This window comes from Hyalella azteca, unplaced genomic scaffold (assembly GCF_000764305.2).
Source record: "Hyalella azteca isolate HAZT.00-mixed unplaced genomic scaffold, Hazt_2.0.2 contig14795, whole genome shotgun sequence".
NCBI lineage: Eukaryota > Metazoa > Arthropoda > Malacostraca > Amphipoda > Hyalellidae > Hyalella > Hyalella azteca.
In genome coordinates this window covers 1-15,956 of record NW_025944670.1, presented here as the reverse complement: position 1 = coordinate 15,956, position 15,956 = coordinate 1, and the positions used below count along the sequence as shown (strand labels likewise).

The 15,956-nt window shown below is 38.8% G+C and overlaps 1 protein-coding gene across 1 annotated transcript; it reads left to right on the top strand.

Annotated features, from left to right (window-relative positions):
• The first annotated feature begins 6,285 nt into the window (after window positions 1–6,285).
• Window positions 6,286–14,779, top strand: LOC108674864. The gene is made up of 5 exons (XM_018162849.2): window positions 6,286–6,552; window positions 6,914–7,108; window positions 7,522–7,566; window positions 8,023–8,202; window positions 13,857–14,779. Exons 1-5 carry the CDS (start codon window positions 6,460–6,462, stop codon window positions 13,971–13,973), a joined length of 630 nt encoding a protein of 209 aa, XP_018018338.1. The 5' UTR covers window positions 6,286–6,459; the 3' UTR covers window positions 13,974–14,779.
• Window positions 14,780–15,956: the final 1,177 nt, after the last annotated feature.

Genomic DNA, 15,956 nt, shown 5'->3' with positions numbered 1-15,956 from the left:
GTTATCTGAGTTGAGAATAACGTTAACGAGGACGTTATCTGAGTTAAGAATAACGTTAACGAGGATGTTATCTGAGTTAAGAATAACGTTAACGAGGATGTTATCTGAGTTGAGAATAACGTTAACGAGGATGTTATCTGAGTTGAGAATAACGTTAACGAGGATGTTATCTGAGTTGAGAGTTTGAGAATAATGTTAACAAATAACATCTTTTAGGGAGAAGTAACTCTTCCTGCACGTCTTCTATCAACAACAGAAACGATAATTGAGGTATAATTAACTTATGATTTAATAAATGTAAGGCGTTGCTGCTCTGTACATGTAGATTCATGTCCTTATAATCAGTTAATTACACCGATATTTTGGCGCAGGGTGTAAAAAGAATTAATTAGTAATAATTATTAACCTCAGGTGGCGTCCGGTGTGCACTGAACTTCCTATTATTATTTGACCGCTTTTACCTCGCAGGTCGATTTAAATTAAGATAAAATCCATCCCTGATAACAAATATTTTGTACATCTACCATCAAAAAGTTCCGTAAGCCACAGATCGCGTTAACTGGCGATATTATGTGTTATGTTCAATTATAATATAATCATATTAGCAGATATTTTGAAGGGTCAGGAACCTGAGACGTCGCTACAGCAGCACCAAGCTTCATGATACCGCCTATAATGTGATCTGTTTTAGAGCGCGCGTCAGACGTGCTACTATATACGCTTATTTTATATATTTTAAAGAGGTACACAATGCAAATTCTGCCCTCTGCGGTGAAAGTGTTTGTTTAGTGTGTGAAATGCGCTTGCTACATGTCACTGGTTCCAACATTAACATAGTTAGTTTTGTAGCGCGATCCGCTACAACATAGCGATCGAAATAGTTCATATTAGTTCCTTATTTTTTTCAAACATTTATTCGACAAGCTGAAACAAATACATTGCTTCAAAGGCTAAGGCAAACTTCACATGAATATGAGAAGCTCGTTAAACGGGATATTTTTTATTATATAGTCAAGTTAATAATATAAATAAATAAAAAATACACAGGGAAGAGAAGGAGGCAATCACAGCTGAACAGGCTTTGCAGTCGGAGCGGACCAGCAGCGTCTCATAAACAGCGATGGCTCGTCCTAGCTTATGTAGAGATACCGGAAAATCGAGAACGAGCCTAACCAATGAATTATATAATATTACTTTATTGTTGCTTCATAGCTCTTATTACAGCAACGTTAAGTAAATTCGAGGAACATTAATTAAATTACTCAGAAGCTTACGACAACAAGCCAAAGCAAAGAAAATACCTAATTAAAATTTGGTAGCAAGAATTTCATCAAGCTACACTCATTGCTTTATTGGGAGATATTCCATGCTCACTGAATTTTGACACCGGCCGCAAGTCTGGCCGTAAATTTGTCAGAGATGGCCGTGTTGCACAGAGTTTCTAGCTCGTTGAGATGACTGAAGGAAGTGCGGCGTCCAGGCCTCCATCCGTTCATAAAGAACACGACTGACAACAGCGCTGCATAACTGCGACCAACAAACAGCGACAAATAAAAATGAATGCAGCATTAGATTAATAGCTTATTAGCTTGTACAGATTTGAATAAATTTAAATATTCATCAACAGTGAAACTCCCTTGCTGTAATACTTTTCAAACTTGGGTTCTTTTATTTAATTAAAATAATATAATTTCTTATAATTACTGCGTCCCTTTTCCCAGCTGACGTCAACACTGCAAATCCAGCCTTGCTTCAGTCGTGGAACTCTAACCAATTTATATTGTTATTGTAAATATTTTTCGGGAGCAGTAATTGTATGACGAGAATATAGCGTTGTAAATGACTGAGTTTCATCGATGATAGATAAAGGCTCCACCTATATTGCACCAATGATATAGGCTACCACTCTCTATAAAGCAAGTTCACTTAGTATCCATTAATTCGTTGTTAGATTAATAACTAACAATGAAATCAATTTTAGCTCATTTATTTAATGATTCAACAACCTAACCTTTCTAACACTGCCCTGCCAAAATTCTTAGGTATATGCCTTTTACTTTAATTATATACTCCATTAAAACAACGCGTGAAACACCGTATTGAATCTTTTCTTTTTATATCCTTTCATTGTTATTAAATCATCACTATTTGGTACTGAATATGCTGTGCTCGCCTCTGCCAAGCTATCATGATGCAAAACATAGATTATTTCGTTAGCTTCTATTTGAAATTAACATTTGTTGATCGTTGCTTTCCTATTTTGCTTCTACTTCTGCCGCCCTAATTCTTTCCTTTCATTTTGATGCCGGTACATCACCACCATATCCTGAACCACCACGAGCCGTTCATTCCTCATTGTACGCGGCCCTCGAAACCCATATAAATACACAGATAGGCTGAGATAGCATGTATTATCCATGTATTTATCCATACAATGTGCATTCATTGTAGGGATAAATGAAATGATATTCCTCGAATTCACTTTAACGTTGCTGTAATATAGAGCTATGAAGTAACAATAAAGTAATATTGTAATTCACTGGCTAGGTTAGTTCTCGATTTTCCGGTATAGCTGTATAAGGTAGGACGGGCCGCTGCAGTTTATGCGGCGCTGCTGGTCCGCTCCGACTGGAAAGCCTGTTTAGCTGTGATTGCCTCCTTCTTTCTTCCCTGTGTATTATTTATATTATTTATTACTTAACTATATAATAAAAAATATCCCGTTTAACTAGCTTCTCATATTCATGTGAAGTTTGCCTTAGCTTTCGAAGCAATGTCTTTGTTTCAGCTTATCGAATAAATGTTTAAAAAACAAGGAACTAATGATATGCATGTCTATTTCGATGGCTATATTGTAGCGGATCGCGCTACAAAACTATGTTAATGTTGGAACCAGCGACATGAAGCAAGCACATTTCATATACTAAACAAACACTTTCACCGCAGAGGGCAGAATTTGTATTGTGTACCTCTTTAAAATATATAAAATAAGCGTATATAGTAGCTCGTTTGACTTTCGCTTTAAAACAGATTACATTATACAACCCCTGGCGAAAATTATGGAATCACCGGCCTCGGAGGATGTTCATTCAGTTGTTCAATTTTGTAGAAAAAAAGCAGATCACAGACATGACACAAAACTAAAGTCATTTCAAATGGCAACTTTCCAATGGCTATACGGAAGTGTACAATATTCCAGATCGATTGGAGAGGTAGAAGTGTGTTAAATATCGAGTGTAAGATTTGTAGCAGACAGACAAACAATTTGTAGCAGACAGACAAAGAATTTGTAGCAGACAAACAATCTGTAGCTGACAGACAAACAATTTGTAGCAAACAGACAATCAATTTGTAGCAGACAGACATACAATTTGTAGCAGACAGACAAACAATTTGTAGCAGACAGACAAACCATTTGTAGCAGACAAACAATCTGTAGCAGACAGACAATCAATTTGTAGCAGACAGACAAAGAATTTGTAGCAGACAAACAATCTGTAGCAGACAGACAAACAATTTGTAGCAAACAGACAATCAATTTGTAGCAGACAGACATACAATTTGTAGCAGACAGACAAACAATTTATAGCAGACAGACAAACCATTTGTAGCAATAAACAATCTGTAGTAGACAGACAAACAATTTGCAGCAGACAGACAAACAATTTGTAGCAGACAGACAAACAATTTGTAGCAGACAAAAAATTTGTAGCAGACAGACAAACAATTTGTAGCAGACAGACAAACAATTTGTAGCAGACAGACAAACCATTTGTAGCACACAGACAAACAATTTGTAGCAGACAGCCAATTTGTAGCAGACAGACAAACAATTTGTAGCAGACAGACAAACAATTTGTAGCAGACAGACAAACCATTTGTAGCAGACAGACAAACAATTTGTAGCAGACAGACAAACCATTTGTAGCAGACAGACAACCAATTTGTAGCAGACAGACAAACAATTTGTGGCAGACAAACAAACAATTTGTAGCAGACAGACAAACAATTTGTAGCATACAGACAAACAATTTGTAGCAGACAGACAAACAATTTGTAGCAGACAGACAAACGATTTGTAGCAGACAGACAAACAATTTGTAGCAGACAGACAAACCATTTGTAGCAGACAGACAAACAATTTATAGCAGACAGACAAACAATTTGTAGCAGACAGACAAACAATTTGTAGCAGACAGACAAACGACATGTGAAGTTAAAGCGAAGTGTGATAAAAAAATACTCAAGTCTCGCGCTGGCCCCTCCCCCTCTCGATCGAACGCGTTCCGTACAGGTACGTCGGACGCGTGCTACTTCACTAAAATTTTATTTTTAAATATCTTTTCTTTTTTAAATAGAAGAAAATAATATGAAATGTCGAGCTTTCGATGACCAAAACTTTACATAAAATTATAATGGCTGTTCATCTGTTAAAATAATCGTCATATTCAACAACATAACGTACCATATAATATATAGAGACAACTTCAACGACAATGACATCGCACAGAAGAAAAAAGTATTCACATTGAAAGATTATTCAACATTTTACAACAATTCAAAAATAAAATTTATATTATTCAACATTAATATGAAACACAATGCAGTTCTGTACGGCGGTACCTGGCAACTCTTCCTCCAAGGCCGTTGCCATCACAGCAAGACTCAGATGCCCGTCAACAGGCAGTCGCTGAGTGGCAGTGTCGCTAACAAAATACGTTTAAACAATCAAATTATTGAAGTTATTCTACTCATGTGCAAATCTTTATCTTATAAATCTTGGTGCTATTACTTATATTTTTTCAGCTTTTATTCGTAAAAAACCAACTTCGTTTCTCTATGCTCGTCTTCTTGTCAAGTTCAGGCTTGTCAAGATAATTAGCTTGAAAATCTGCTGTGCGTGTTAGAATTATATCAAATTTCAAACGTCTTTAAATTGTTAATATAACGTGACGCAGAAATCAAGCTTAAATTCCGTTAACTGATAGCCATGTTCGAATTAGAAAATTCGTTCAAATTCATCTAATTTATTAAGTTGATTATTAGTAATATTAGTATTAATTAGATTAGTAATATTATTACTCATTTACTCCCAGGCTGGACCATCTGGCCCTTGCTCCCTGTCTGAAGTCTGGGTAGCCCCTCCCGACAGGCAAGAGCCACTAACGTCTCACTGTGACTAATCTAGTTTTGAGGTAGTTTGAAGTAACAGAACAACCATCTGGGCATCAGTGTACAACCTTGCCTCTATCCGAAGGGTACCCCAGTCTCACTACTACTGGCCATCCAGACGTGAGGCGAGTGGTGAAACTTAAATTAGTATCCTAGCATATGTTTCGGACGTAGCAGTCCCAGGCCACGATGGATCACCGCCTCTGACTATCGAGCATCCACCCTTATTTGGGCCACCTGATGCACGATGCTTTTGCTGGTTTCTCGCCGCTGGTAGTGGTGCAGGAGCGGGCGATCAGGGATTGTGCCCAGGAACACGTCCAGTCGTCTTTTGAAGGTCTGCTGGGTGAACTCTCCCTCTCTTAGATCCTTTGCTAGGACTTTAAACAGCCTCGGCCCTGCAACGGAAAGAGATCCTGCAGTCTCCTCCTTCTCTCGTTATGGTATTTTTCAATCCTTAAGGTTTCACTTCCAAAGTTTGGTCCCATTCCGAATATTATTTTCCATGTGTACAGAATGACATAACTGTCCCGCCTCCTCTGATGGAGGCCACTAACCCATTTCTGAACTAATCTGGGGAGGTGAAGGAGTCCGTGAACCCGAATTCACGCAGAGCTTGACGCACGCCATCCACCAGAGAGGAGTTAGCAACAACACCGTACGCGACGTTACCGCGCAGCGTCGTGGTCAGCAGCGCCTCCGCTCCCGCCAGCATGGTCGCCCTATAGTGCTGCGTTGGCAGGTTTTCAGAATGCTTTGTTTTCAGTTACAAAGTTCATTAAAGTTACAAATATGATAGTGGCTATTTCAGCCTATTTGTAACATGCAAAAGTCCATGTTGACCATTCACCATTTCAATGCCATCAATCAATGCCAATTTCAATTTGCCATTTCAAATTGCCATCAAATTGCACCTAAATAGCACTGTATGAAGTTATCGAGTGCTATAGCTGCAGTACTCTCAGTTGTTGTCAATGTCTCTGGGGCGTGGAGCAAAAAATTTGCATCTTCAAGCCATTGAATTTGGTATCATTGACCTATGTTTTGTATACATTTTTTACAGTAAAGAATATTAACAAGCAGGAATTGTTTCTAGATCAGAGATTGCTTCAACCATGGAGAAAAATAACTATTTTTTTGTATAGAATGTCTCTCTCTATCAATTTTGCTTCAGAGTGGTTAAAACGAATTTTAATTGGTCTCACTGGATACCTCAGTCACTCTGTTTGGACGTAGTTGAGTAATTTTCCAGGTTTTCAAAAGAAGGAAGAACAAAAGAAAGCTGACATGGCAGATCTAAGGGTTTGCATATGCATTGGCATGAAGAAACTCTTTCTGATGGTTAGAGAAGACACCACAGTGGAGGAACTCGCATATATGGTCAGTAGATATCTCAACCTCAAAATATTTTGGCTAGATCAGTCCATTTTTTGGCATGATTCTCATCTCAGGTGAAATGAAGTTTGAATTCAAAAATACACTATTCATTATGGATTACTGACGTGATGATTTCAAGAGCTATTTTGTACTGCTACAGCCAATATGAATTAAAATTACTCGATGAATGTGGTATTCATATGTACTCTACATATATATATATATATATATGAATAATCTGTGAATTTTCATATTTTATTCCCAAAAATTTCTTTCCCCCTTATGATTCTTAGTCTAATACAATATTACATGACAATTATTTTCGAAACCCGTGTAAACTCACTGATAAATTTTCTATTTACAGATTTTTCTAGAGGCGCTAGAGCAATCCCCTCCTTCAACTGAAGAGCCGTTGTGTTCTTTAATTAGAATGTTCTACAAAGGACGCCAGCTGACCACTCCCAGCCTCACCATGGGAGCTCTCCGTGTGAAGCATGGCGAGCGCATAACAGTTTTGCCCAAGAACAATCATGGATCCACTCCCCAAAAATCTTCCAAAGTTAGTTTGGGTATACTGCAAAGAAATTTTCATGAAACACAACTTTCACCCATTTTTGACTAACTTGAAGTAAATACCAAATTCTAATGACATTTTTTACTTGAAAATGTATACGAAATGTTACATTTTTATTTCGTTAATGTTTGCTCAATGAATTTCTCTGTCGAGTCAATTCTATTTCTATATTGATTATGAATATATTATATTCTAATCGTTGTTTGGTTTCTGGTGTAATTTTCCCTGAATCCAATATTTTATTCACCTAGATTCTTTTAACTACACTTCACTTGAAAAGTTGAGGATTTTTTACTAGTAGTCAAATTTCTGGCAACATTTTCTCCTGCTGTTTATTACAATTCCATTCTGTGTGCACGTGAACTGGATCGTTCACTAATTTTGTTCTGTGTGTGCAGAGTCCAGAACAAAATGCAAATCCTGCCTTCGGAAATTTGCGGCAAGTAAGTGGGCAAGTTTTCAGTTTTATGAAATACCCATGCTTGATTCATGGGCTTATTAGCAGCTGGTTTATAAATACGCGTTCTAGATGCGTTGGAAATAAAATGTGAATTGAAAACATGTTAATGAAAACTTACATCAAATGGCAAAGCTATTGTGGTTCAAGTTATGTTTGTTGTTGTTAAATTTCAAATAAAATGAAGCACAGATGCATTTTTTATCTTTGGGACTGGAATTTTGGGCCCACCATGCTGTACAATGACTTAATTATATGCTTCTCTTCACTATTTAATTGAAAAATTGCTAATTTTCAGCTTGAATTAACTGATATTCGATTCACTGAAGATTGAATAGTCTTCAACTACATACATTTTTTTTTGTCTATGTGAAGACATTTTTCATTATATTTACCTGATAATTCTAAGACATTATAATTTATCTTGTGACTTGTGTTGCAGTTGAATGAGGAAGCGGACTTTTGTGAAGGAAAGGTCCGTGAGCTCTATGAAGACATTAAGTTAGTAGTGCCTCAGCTGGAGGAGTGCCGGAACAAGCTCAAGACCAAATTAAAAGATGTTGTCGCTTGCAACGAGGAGCACGAGAAACTTCTGCTCAAACTCGATGCCATTGAAACTAAGGTCGGAATTGATCTTTTCACATTGAGATGTTTTTGTGTTTTGTGCTTGATTGTCTCGTACATGTTTTTTCTCTAGTGTCTTGTCTTGTTCTTCATTTAATTTCAACTTTAAATTCTCGTATCTTAGAATTTTTAGAATTTTTCCTCTGACTGCTAACTTGCTTTCATTATTATTTTCATTATTATTTTACTAAGCAGTTATCGTGGCGTCTGGTTCAAACAAACTTCGAAGGCACGTTACACATAAGTTTAAGAGCAAGTAAAAGTATAGTTTAGTTAAGTGGCCAAATTTGTATTTAGCTATCTCGCACCGAAAGTCAAGATGAACATCATCAACGAGGTGTAAGGTCTCAATTATTGAAAGTTTCTTGAATCAAAAATCGTTTATCACCAGCAAGGAACAGAAGGTCTTAATTCCAGCCCGCTGAAGCTGGCTCGAAAGAAGCAGCGTTAGCATCTGAAAGTGACGAAGTGACAAGGAGAGACAGGTGATAAGCAGCAGAAACGAAGACACTCGAATAAGAGGTCGCTTACACGGGACGTCGGCCCCCCGCACGAGAGAGACAGAGAAGGGAAATATAGGGAATCTTACCTACTTTTACATAATAACTTAGCCCCACAACTGAGACCCGCAGTCTGCAGACACAGCGAGCTCAGAGGTGAGGCGCTCAGGAACTATCCCCCTGGAGCGCGAAATCCCATAAGACTTCTGACATGCACAGACAAACCATCAGAAATCCCTTCTGATTGGTAGCAAGCGAAAAATAAATGAAGACGTGAAAGGATGAGAACGTATAAAAATGACTAAGCACCAGATTCATAGGCTTTACGATATAGTTCCGTCTTAAGGCGTCGACGAAACACTTGCAACTAAGGAGCCGGTGTTCGGAAGCCGGCAGACTGTTCCAGGTTTTGGCGCGGCAGGGAACGCTCTGTCGCCGTCGGTAGATTGCGTATAGATATAACGACGAGGACCGCTGTTGATGACGAACGCATTCGTCTTCTAGAAGGTAGATCCGACACGCGCTGTAGACATTCCGTGAGATAAGGAGGCGTATGACCGTGAAGGCACCGGATTGTCAGAACAGAGACCTTCAACTGCTTGCGCTGCTGCTTGCGCAGCCAGTGAAGATCACGCAATATCGGCGTTTCGTGGTCTAATTTTCGCTTATTGCTCACGAGTCGCGCAGCAGCGTTTATTACGGAATGCAGTTTACTTAGCGCCGTGTTCGGAAGTCCATACAGCGTGGCATTACCATAGTCCAATCTGGTCAGAACGAGCGCCATTGCGCCGCTATATATGAGGGCCTCGAGAGACAGTGGCTGACGCTACGTATTCGTAGCAGAGCTCCAAGACAAGCGGTAGTGACAGTAACCATAAATTTGGGTGCCGTCGGCAAACATATGCGGATTCAACCGTGGGAATCTATTATGTTCAACACGTCGACAGTATATAAGAGGAAAAAGAGCAGGCCGAGAACTGATCCCTAGCTGTGGTACAACGCAAGTGACCAACGTTGCCGTAGAAGATTTCCTGCGTCAATTAAACGCATCGGAATCTATTGCGTTCCACAGCACTGTCGCGCAGTCCGAATCATACGCTGAATGCTGGAACAAGAATCAACAGCATGGGCCACGGCAACAAACTAAAAAAACTGCGTTGCAAGTCATTCACGCGACAACATTTCTTCTCGCTTCGAATCGCCGACATGTGGAACCGCCTCCGCGATTACATCGTTGACGCACCGAGTATAAACGCGGTAAAGAACAGACCAGGAATATGGAGGAATATATGTTCAGACTTCAAATGCCTAGTACCATATCGAACTCGGTGTACGTGTAGTAGCTATTTCAAACTGTCGTCAGTTTTGAAAAGACCTGTTTTTGAAAGGTCAAAGGACCTGTTTATAGATCTCTTGTGAACAAGTCACGACAAGTACAAGAACACAAAAAACGTATTTAATTATAGCTTATTCAATAAAATAACATAAACAAACGCTATTCTAATGTAAAATTACATGTGAAATATAAATATATCAAAACAACAATATCATTAAATGTTGACTTGATAATTGTAATTATGTACAAGTCAAGGTTCAAAAAGTATCCAGCCATATAGTGAACAAATTTACTCAATACTTCGCAATGTGACCTTTAGCAGCCAAAATTGCTTCTAACCGATAGGAATACTCGTTCACAAGATTAACACGTACATTCGCTAATAGGAATTTGGACCCACTTCCTTGCATATTTCTTTCAATAGGATAAGATTTCTTGGATCTCTCTCCTGCACCCTCAATTTCAATTTCCGCCAGAGATTTTCAATCAGAGAGGTCAGGTGATTGGCTTGGCTATTAAGATTACTCAATGTCTCTCTCCGAAAACCATGAAGAGTTGCCCTTGCCGCGGTGCTTAGGGACTTTGTCTTGTTGAAATATCCAACCTAGATGAAGGTTAAATTTTTTAGCTGACTTCACGAGACATCTCTCAAGAATGCCCCGATACATTTCGGAGTTCATTCTTCCTTCTATGATTTCCAATTCCCTAGGGCCTTCAGAAGAAACAACCCCATAGCATTATTCTGCCACCTCCAAACTTCACTGTTGGGACGGTATTTTTTGGGTGATACGCAGAGTTTTCTGTTTCCAAACACGACTGACACAGTTCCAACCAAACAACTCAATTTTAGTCTCCTCTGACCGTAAAATTTTACCCCGAAAGATTGAAGAACCTAAAGGTTTTCACGTTTTTTTTCACCTTCGTAAATGTGATGGCGATGAATTTTTCCATGCTTACCCAGCTATTTTCAAACGGTGGACAGTAATAAAAAATATATAACTTTGTATTACATGAGTTATGATGAATGAAATTCCAAGAAACTTTGAATAATAATGTTCATCAAGTCTGCGACTCTAACTTTTTTCGAGATGTCAACGGGTTAAAATTTTTATTCCCTGCTGAATGGTAAACGCGGCATTTCTCAATCTGCTTCCTTCTTGTAGATATTAGATATGCATGTACTAAGTCCAGCAGCTATCTCAATCAATCGTCAGTTATGGAACTTGTGAATCAAGTCACGAAAAATTCAAGAATCGACAACAGGCCATGGGCCTATTTTCTTCAATGCCGACACTTCTATTCTATTCTATTACCTACCAAAAACTAGTTATGAACGAGCATGCTCATACGTGAAGTAAAAATCCCGTATATTAACTACTAAAATGAAGGCGTAGTGGAAGGGTTAAAGGGACAGAGACTTCATAAAATGCTGAGCTGTCAGTCCACGACGGGCGGTACGGTAAAGGAAAACTCAATGATGGGCGAGATATAATCGGTGGCTATGGGTCGGCCTAGCCCAATTTGTTATAGCCTACCTCTGGTCATTCCTCGGCCACCTGAAAGCCGCCCGTTACAGCAAAAAAAAAAAAGACTGGCTAGGATATTATTTTACAAAGACTACAAGCTCAAGGGTAGCGGCTGGCCGAGCTTATAGGGCCGATCTAGGATTTCACAGGATGATCGCGAATACCTCGCTTTCAGAATTCGCCACAGTCTGACTAGCAGCCTTAAGTCATATAAACTAGTATAAACGATGAGCTATCTCCTTCTTTAACCCTGAAATTCGCAAAACCCGATTAAACAAAGTAGCCAATATCATATCATTTTATTTCGATGCAAGAAAGGAAGATTCTTCCATTCAAATCGAAACGTGTTATACGAGGTACTACTATCAAGACAAGTTCAGCGTTACCTTAACCATCCTACCTGTAAATGTAATATGGTTAAACCGCTTTAAATTAATCTTTGAATCAAGGTAAGAATAGGCTATGGCCGATTTTCATTTGACATGTTTATCCAAACATTAATTGCAAATCGAAAAATCGTCAAAAAAAAGAGATCAATAAATTACGACGTTGATCTGGAAAAAGACATTGACAAAATAAATATAAAAATTTGATGGTCTGGTTTATAGTCGATTATAAATCTAATACCAAAGAATACAGCCTGAGCCATCATGTTTACTAGACACGACTTGCACTATACGAGAACAACTGATGTAGGCCACTTCACCTCAACATTTGAGAATTCTTAAAAGTACGAAATGCCGGCATTGGCAATAGTTGAGTGATATTCTTCCGATTTAAAATCTTTCATCATCTCGCACCATATGCCAGCAATTTGTAATTGGACACTATTTAATTATTTTCGGCTTGGTGAGAAGACGGCACTTTATATATAACATCCCATAAAAATTCATTAACTTCCAGCACACCATTTGAATTTTCATCATTTGAAGCCAAGAAGTTTCAGCAGCTTATGAAGGGCGTTTAACAAATTAAGAGGAATAAGTCAGGTGACAACACATACATAATGTCCCAAATAATTAATGCGAGTTACGTATTATACGTCTCGGACAAATTTACGGCCGGACTTGGGGCCGGTCTCGCGGCCGGACTTGGGGCCGGTCTCGCGGCCGGTCTCCCTAAAACAGTGAACAAGGAATATCTCCCAAAGTAACGAACGTCGCTCAATGAAGCTTGATCTACGTATTCAATAGGACCTAACGGTGATGTGTAGCTCGTGATATTTTTTTAAATTTCGCATTCGTTCGCGAGTTATATAGCTATACGTGCCGAAATTCGCAGTGAACAAGACATTTCTTCCAAAGTACTGAACAGATTTGAATGAAATTTTGAATATGCATTCCTAACTATTCAACGTTAATTTTAATTAAGCTATCGGAACAGTAATGTTTAGTGTCGGAGCAGTAATGGTCGCCCACAGTCAAATTTTTATGGCACAGTCAGTTCGTCTACAGTCAGCTCGAAGCTGAATATAGCGAAAGCTAAAACGGAAACCACAATACTGCATAGTTCCCAGTCGAAACGCTTAAATCAACCTAGTTTGTGTCAAACAAGCTGCGTGAGCAACAAGAAAAAATCGAGATGAAATGGGGCCTGGCGACGTACGCCCACTCCAGCCACATGCAGATTCAAACCTAGATGGCCGAACTAACCAAGCTGTCCGATCGGTTTCGGAAAATTAACGGTCGGCACAGTCAGATTTTAAGGCAAAGCATTCAAAGTCAGAAGATCGTCAAAGTGTAGTCCTCTATGTCAGGAAAACTTGCTCATAAAGATTCGCGACGTAGTTTAAACACGATTGAGGGTCGATCAAGCCAAGACGGCAGAACTAACCATGAGGGCCGATCGGTTTCGGAACAGTAACGGCAGTTACTGTCAACATTGGCACAACAGTAACTGTCAGATTCATTGGCACGGCATTCAACGTCTGTTGATCCTCAACGCGTGGTCCTCATAGTAAAAAAAAACTTATTTATAAAGATTTGCGATGTAGTTTTCAAACACGAGGGTGCCAAATTTTTGCACTGGCGTAAGTTGCAAACGGATTGTAGCAGCACAGGTCCGTCTACAGCCACAGCCGGCGCAAATTCTTTTATCCAAAAGCTACTATGGTTTTTCTTTTCAAAAATTGTTAATTTCCCCTAAATTTTTTTTTTTTTAATTACAAAATGGCTTAAGACAAAAGTAAAAGTACAAAAAGTGCTTTAAGTACAAAATTGCTTAAGACAATGAAGAATGTTCTAATCCAGGAATAGATTGGAGTCATTCTCATATTAATATTTCTGAACAGGGTGATGACGTCATCAGAGCCAAGCGCAGGGCGCTTGTAGTGCGACTCCAGAGGAGCTTGAGTGCTCTCGACTCCCTATCTACTTCTGCGTCCAAAGCTCTACACAACCAATCATAAGCTTCGTCATCAATAATTGTTCTTATGTCTAAATTATGGACCATATTCTTTTGAATTAGGCTAGGTATAGATATTCTGTACTGTTCTATGGACCAACTAAATTTCTGATCAATGAACCCAGCTGACAAACTCAGCTTCCTAGTATTATTTAGTGCCTAGGTGTGAATCGTACATTCCGATTCTGGTTTTTTGATAGCTTTGACGCTTACCTACTGTGTAGGCTCTAATTAAACCAAAATTAATTTTTAATATGTCTTCTACAAGGGAGCGTATGTAGATAATATGTCTTCTACAAGGGAGCGTATGTAGATTTATTGTGCACCCATTTTTGAATGAGGTCTTTGGTGTAATCGTTCCCTTGCGTTTTCAGAATGTGTGATCAGAAAAGGGTAAACTGTCTCTTCTGCTAAAGATTCCTAAGGCTTCATAGTACAACTAGAATAAGTTTAAATTATTTATTGTTTATTGCTTGTAGGCATCTAGATTTTCTCTAATGAAGGTGATTGTTAACTTTGCTGTTGAGATCAAACAGAAACTTTACACGAAATTTAACTCCTTCTTGTAATGCTTTTACTAAAATTTGACGATGTAAATTGGTCGTGCTTTCATCATGTTCTAAATATTTTGCCTAGTGAACATATTAGGGGAAGAAAAACACTTTGTTGTGTGAAAAAATTGTGTAGTTCAGTGTTGTCAGATTGTTGCATTGAGGCTGAAATTCTGTGCCAGTTTATGGTCTTACATCAACCTTGATTCAACATTCAAAACATTAGATTTGGTTTTTATCCTCTACCGCCGTATATCACTCTCCGGGAACATATATTTCAATTAAAATTATACGTAAACTATTGAGTGTAGCAACCTGAAGACGTTTGTACACAACATAAAACATTTTGAAGTTGTCGTACGTGGCGGCAACCATCAGTGCAAGTCATTTTGCGCTCACTAGAACGTATCTCTTTCTGGACGCAGGCTTGTGACAATATTACTCCGATTACACATGTCAGGCGGTAGTGGGTTAAGAAAATTATTTAAATAGTTTAGCTTTGAATCTCTGCAAAATTAAACATATAATCTTTCACGGTAATGAAAGAAAACCAGGTATTTTCTGTATTCTCACAGAATTTGTTATTGATGCGTTCTCGTACTTTCATAGCCTGTATAGTAAATTCCTACTTAGCACCAATTCCAGTTCCCTTTGATCGGTAATTGCTGGTGTTTCTCGGATTAATTTTTTGATTGTCTAGTGTTGAATTAAAGTATTAAACAGTCTTTTACCGAGCATGCTTTTCAGTAGGTCGCATACGTTGATCGTTGGTGACTTTAACCATCCAGAAATAGACTGGACAAATGAATCCTCTGCAGGAGATGGGAATCACCCAGCATCCATGTTCTTGGAATCTGTGCGAGACTCATTTTTAATCCAGAACATCACCAAGCCAGCCCAGTTTAGGGGTAAACAGACCCCAAATATTCTAGATCTAGTGCTCACTAGTGAAGAATTAACGTTAGGTAAGCATGTAAATATGTATATACATGCTCATATGTATATGCGAGACACATGAAGGATTGCCTAAGGTAATAATTACCTGGTACTACAAGTTTAGAATGATGCTTCATATTGCTGCTCTAGTCATTCATGAAATATTGCGTGTTGCAGTTTGTTGTTACCGTGGCAGGGCCGAGGCTGTTTAACGCCCGACCAAAGGATCAAAGAGATGGGGAGTTCACCCTGAAGACCTTCAAGAGACGACTGGACGTGTTCCTGGGCGCACAATCCCTGATCGACCTCCCCTGAAACACTCACTACCAGCGACGGGAACCAGAATGTTCCCTTACCCCCTACATTTTAATATCAATATCAATAAACTAAACCCTCTTACATCCCACGATGTCTTATACAATGTGCTCTAGCAGCGTCTTCCATTAAGGTGGGACTTGGCATCAGGGACCCAACCTCAAACTGCGTGTAACAGGGTCAAA

Excerpts from the sequence above, each read along its gene's own strand:
- LOC108674864 (XM_018162849.2), top strand. The coding sequence starts at position 6,460 with ATGGCAGATCTAAGGGTTTGCATATGCATTGGCATGAAGAAACTCTTT. Across the intron at positions 6,553-6,913 it reads TGGAGGAACTCGCATATATG|ATTTTTCTAGAGGCGCTAGA; the intron begins GTCAGTAGATAT and ends TTCTATTTACAG. Across the intron at positions 8,203-13,856 it reads TCGATGCCATTGAAACTAAG|GGTGATGACGTCATCAGAGC; the intron begins GTCGGAATTGAT and ends ATTTCTGAACAG.